Source organism: Papio anubis, unplaced genomic scaffold (genome assembly GCF_008728515.1).
Source record: "Papio anubis isolate 15944 unplaced genomic scaffold, Panubis1.0 scaffold1751, whole genome shotgun sequence".
Lineage (NCBI taxonomy): Eukaryota > Metazoa > Chordata > Mammalia > Primates > Cercopithecidae > Papio > Papio anubis.
In genome coordinates, this window is record NW_022161748.1 from 1 (window position 1) to 5,165 (window position 5,165).

The 5,165-nt window shown below is 41.4% G+C and overlaps 1 protein-coding gene across 1 annotated transcript; it reads right to left on the reverse strand.

Moving 5' to 3' along the window:
- Positions 1-462: 462 nt before the first annotated feature.
- On the reverse strand, positions 463-3,275 carry LOC100997903 (fatty acid-binding protein, brain). Its single transcript, XM_009206181.4, has 3 exons — positions 2,888-3,275; positions 2,294-2,466; positions 463-1,651 (listed from the first exon to the last, which is right to left on the reverse strand). Exons 1-3 carry the CDS (start codon positions 2,958-2,960, stop codon positions 1,397-1,399), a joined length of 501 nt encoding a protein of 166 aa, XP_009204445.1. The 5' UTR covers positions 2,961-3,275; the 3' UTR covers positions 463-1,396.
- Between the last annotated feature and the right edge of the window lie 1,890 nt (positions 3,276-5,165).

Genomic DNA, 5,165 nt, shown 5'->3' on the forward strand with positions numbered 1-5,165 from the left:
CCGGGTTCACGCCATTCTCCTGCCTCAGCCTCCCGAGTAGCTGGGACTACAGGCGCCCACCACCTCGCCGGGCTATTTTTTTGTATTTTTTTAGTAGAGACGGGGTTTCACCGTGTTAGCCAGGATGGTCTCGATCTCCTGACCTCGTGATCCGCCCGTCTTGGCCTCCCAAAGTGCTGGGATTACAGGCTTGAGCCACTGCACCTGGCTTGTGTTTTGTTTTTTAGAGACAGAGTCTTGCTCTGTTGCCCAGGCTGGAGTGCAGTGGCCGGATCTCAGCTCACTGCAAGCTCCGCCTCCCGGGTTCACGCCATTCTCCTGCCTCAGCCTCCCGAGTAGCTGGGACTACAGGCGCCCGCCGCCTCGCCCGCCTAATTTTTTGCATTTTTAGTAGAGACGGGGTTTCACCGTGTTAGCCAGGATGGTCTCGATCTCCTGACCTCGTGATCCGCCCGCCTCGGCCTCCCAAAGTGCTGGGAACTTTTGTTGTTTTAAGTCACCAAGTTTGTGGTACTTTGTTGTGGCAGCCTTAGGACACTAATACATCCTCTTTTACAGATAATTCCTAGTAAGTAAGAAGAGGGTGATTGAAAAAAATATTTTTAATGGCCACCCAGTATTAAATAGATGTGTTTAAAAGGCATATTATGCATTCGAGAAAAAACTGGAAAGAAGTAACAACAAAATGGTTCTCTACGGGAGTCAGGAGTCTTGGCGCAGGCCTGTAATTCCAGCACTTTGGGAGGCCGAGGCAGGAAGCAGGAGCATCACTTTGAGCTCAAGAGTTGTAGACCAGCTTGGGCAACATGGCGAAACCCCGTCTCTATAAAAATATTTTTAAAATAGCCTGGCGTTGGTGGCTTGCACTTGTAGTCCCAGCTACTCGAGAGACTGAAGTTGTTGAATCGCTGGAGCCCATGAAATGGAGGTTGCAGTGAGCCGAGATTGCACCCCTACACTCCAGTCTGGGTGACAGAGCAAGACTTTATCTCAAAAAAAAAAAAAAAAGGTTATCTCTGATGAGAAATTAGAGGGGATTTTAACTTTTTTTATACTTTTCTGTTATATTCTAAATTATCTGCACTGAACTTTTGTAACTTTATAAATTAAAATATAAGCTAAAGATCTCTTATTACAGGAGCTATAAAGTCATCTGTCTGAGATTCTCTTATAATAGCAATTATCTTTATATATTTCAGTGATTATGGGCTTTATATTTAAATTTTATTTGAGAGACATCCATAGTTATCCTACAAAAAAATCTTTTGACACAGTTTTAGGCAAATCAATGGCAACTTTTATTTTTTTAACTACACATGAAATGTTCTCTTTTTCTGCAATCAAAAATGTTGAGCTGAAGAAGACAATTAGCTAGGATCTTTTTGTTTCCCCTGTTTTATATATAGTTAAAGAACCTTACCAGTGATGTATTATTAAAGAAGGAAGGAAGGAGGAAGAATGGAAGGGGGAGGAAGGAAGAGGGAAGGAGGTGAGAGGTGTGGGGAGAGGAGTAAAAAACAAGGAAGAATGGAGAATTGTCATTACTTACCATAACCATTTTGCCATCCTTAATTTCTCTTACAAAATTTGTTTCTTTGCCATCCCATTTCTGTACATGAACAAGTTTGTCTCCATCCAGGCTAACAACAGACTGAGACCAACAATGAAATGCAAAACATAGCAATAAATACAATTCAGATTTCTGATACGGAAGACAAATGATGTGATTTTTGAAAGAATTGTGTAATTGAATAAATCATGATCAATTAATTATCCTATTGTTATCTCTATTACTTCTAGATTATTATGTAAATTTGAATTCATAATTTGATTAAAAATACACATCTAAATACAAAAATTTAATATATTAAAAACAAAAATCCTAAACTAGTGCTTTGTAGCTAGTCGTCCTTCTAAAGAAAGCCTTAGAATGAGGCAAACTGCCCATTTAGTCAATCTGAGGCAACCTGGGGAATTAAACAAAATGCACTCTCTCTTTCAAACAAACTTTATTAAATGTTTTCTGAAATACAAGCTTGATATAAAATGTGAACAGTATCTGGTAAGAGACAAATACAATTGAGATTTATGCTATAGCAAGTACCCATTGTTCAAAATATAACATATGCACACTAAACTAACTTTGGTGTATTTCTCCTTGGATTGAAATATTGAAAATATTCTACACTTTCCAACATCTTAAAAAAAAAAAAAAAAAAAAAGCATGCGTTGGGAATCTTTATCTTTATTCCCCCCTCCCCATCCCCACTCTGGAGAAGAAGCAGTTTCTCACCTTACAGTTTCTATCATCTGCAGTGGTTTCATCAAACTCTTCTCCCAGGTGGAAACTAATCTCCGTGTTCTTGAATGTGCTGAGAGTCCTGATGACCACTTTGTCTCCTTCCTGACTGATAATTACTGTTGGTTTGGTCACATTTCCCACCTGCCTAGTGGCAAAGCCCACGCCTAAAATAGCAAAGGGAACAGTACAGTCTGCAGCAACTTTCAAAATAACTCACAAAGCAAGAATCTGCTTTCTGATTATGGAATCCAGGTTCTAAAGTGTAAGTTTCATTAGAACATGATTAGCCATTAATCATGTAAAACACTACTGTGATTATAAGTGCATGCAGAAGAAAACCAAAAAAGTCAGAGAAGCTTCACTTTCTCCACAGAATAGCAGATGCTCTGTGTTTTTGGCCCTGGGTAAGAAGGCAAACAAGTGCCACATTAAAAATCCATTCAGTGGAAAATGCATAGCCTAGCAACTGATCAGGACAACATGATCTGTCTTTGCCTCTTGCTGACCTGATGAGTGAAAAATGGAATCTGCAAGTATCTAAAGCAGCACGATAAGAAGAGAACAGCCGTTCTTATTGTTACCTACCTAGAGCCTTCATGTACTCATCAAAGTTCTGACTGTCGGTCAGCTTCCAGGTAGCACAGAAAGCCTCCACCATCCTTGCCCTCTCCCCTCTTTAGAGACAGGAGCGAGGATCTTCTGGTCTAATTGCCACTGCAGCTCAGAAGACCCTTTACACATCAGCAAGCAGCTCCTGCCTTCTTATTTGGAAAGAGGGTGGGCAAAAATCCAATGATTTAAATTGCAAACACACCCCTCCAGTGTCCCTCTCTCCAAGAGGCTGTCACAGAGGGAGGAGAAGGGAAGGAGCGTTCGAGTGAAGCTCCAATCCTCTTTGTGATTGGCTCAGGCCACTGGGTTAGCGGAGTAGGTCGAGTTCCTCCCAATCGTCACACTACAGCCCTTATGCCTGAGAAAGCTCTGCAGGGATTCAATGGGGCTGGAGGCAGGGAACGGGAAAATGAGAGAAGGTCTTTCAAGTTCAGTGAGAAAAAACTTGGCAAAGGCAATCTCAGACTGCAAGGAAAGAAAGAAGATGCACAATGGGGCATTCAGATTGATTTCCGTTAATGGCAAAGCTGGTCACAAATGAGGACCCCCTTAAAGAAAACCACTGAAATGCCAGACTTTGCAGACAAAGGAGAGTGAATAGTGTGTGTTGTTTTCTCTCATCGTTACAGGGAGAGCAAAATGCAGGCTAGAGTATGCCAAACTGAAAAAGAGGAGGGGGAGGAGGTGTAAATGCCTTCCCTACATATACTGCTTGAAGGCTACTCTGATTTTCAATGAGGAAGCACACTAATTTGGATCCTTTCCCAACACAAACCGAGAGAATTTAAAGATCCTGTTGTCCTTTCTAAAAATGTGAGAACAAGACTGAGTTGGAAAAGGGATCTAAGGAAGAGTATGGTTAGGACTTACTAATGAGGTATAAAAATAAAGAAAAGAATGCTCTTCCCCCACCTCCTTGAATAGATTATAGAATCCATGTGGAAAAACTGGACAGAAGATTATTTGGTAAGACTTTAAATTACCTGCATTCTAGGACATTTTGATTTCCTGAGGCCACATCTACATAAATACAATCTGTGTACATTGTACATTTGTTGGGAGTTAATGATGGGGAAGGGCAGGAACTGGAGGAGCAGTAGGAATCAGAAGAACATTGTTTCAATTTGCCCTGACTCGGGGTTCCCCAAGAATGGCAAATACCTTGAGGGTTCTAAGTAGAGTATTTAAAGGAAGTCTCTGAAACTCCCCTTCACCCAAAGAGATTCCTTCCTGCCTTACTGGTGCGGACCAGCAATGAAAGCAGTTTACCTGCCTCTCCTGGGGACAGAGCAGGAGAATCCCACTTGGCATTCCCTCCCCTTCTCTCTCCCCTGCCAATTAAACCGCAGCCCAGCACATTTCTACCCAATCCACACCAGATCCAACAGATAAGGCTCGGAAGGCCTCCTACCCTAACTGGCGCCTACATGCGTCTTCTTTGGTGTCTCAAGGGTGCTTGTTTAATAAAAACTGTAGTCTTCCTTCACAACTGCTGTTCTTCCAATTTTCACTTTATTTGTGACTGATACCACCATGCACCTAACTGTACAAGCCAGAGACCTCTGAATCATTTGTAATACTTTACCACTAAAATCAAACTTGATGTCAAGGCCTATCTCTTTTGCTTTGTTACCAGAAAAACCAAACTCTGTAAAACATTTTACAGAGGTTTACTCTGAACCAATGTGAGCAACTGAGGCCCGGGGAAAACACAAACCAGAGAAGTCTTGAGAAAGTGGTCCCAAGGCAGTCAGATTATAGTTTGGTTTTATACATTTTAGGGAGCCAGGAAGTGCAGTCAAAAATATAAATCAATACATGGAAGGCATACATTAGTTCAGCTCAAAAAGCTGGGATATCTTGAAGCTGGGGGCTTATAGATTATGGATGAGTTCAGAGATTCTTTAATTTGCACTTGGTTAAAGGAGTAAGGCTCTGTCTAAAACTTGGAGTCCACATAAAAATGTTTATTTTACTTATTTATTTATTTATTTATTTATTTATTTATTTATTGAGACAGGGTCTTGCTCTGTCACCCAGGCTGGAGTGCAGCAGCGTGATCTCAGCTCACAGCATCCTCCACACCTCAAGCAATCCTCCCACATTCAGCCCTCTTGAATAGTTGGGACAACAGATATGTACCACCATGCCTGGCTATTTTTTTGTATTTTTAGTAGAGTCAAGGTCTTGCCATGTTGCCCAGGCTGGACATAAAGAAACGTTTTAAATTAACATAAGGATGCGATGTAGC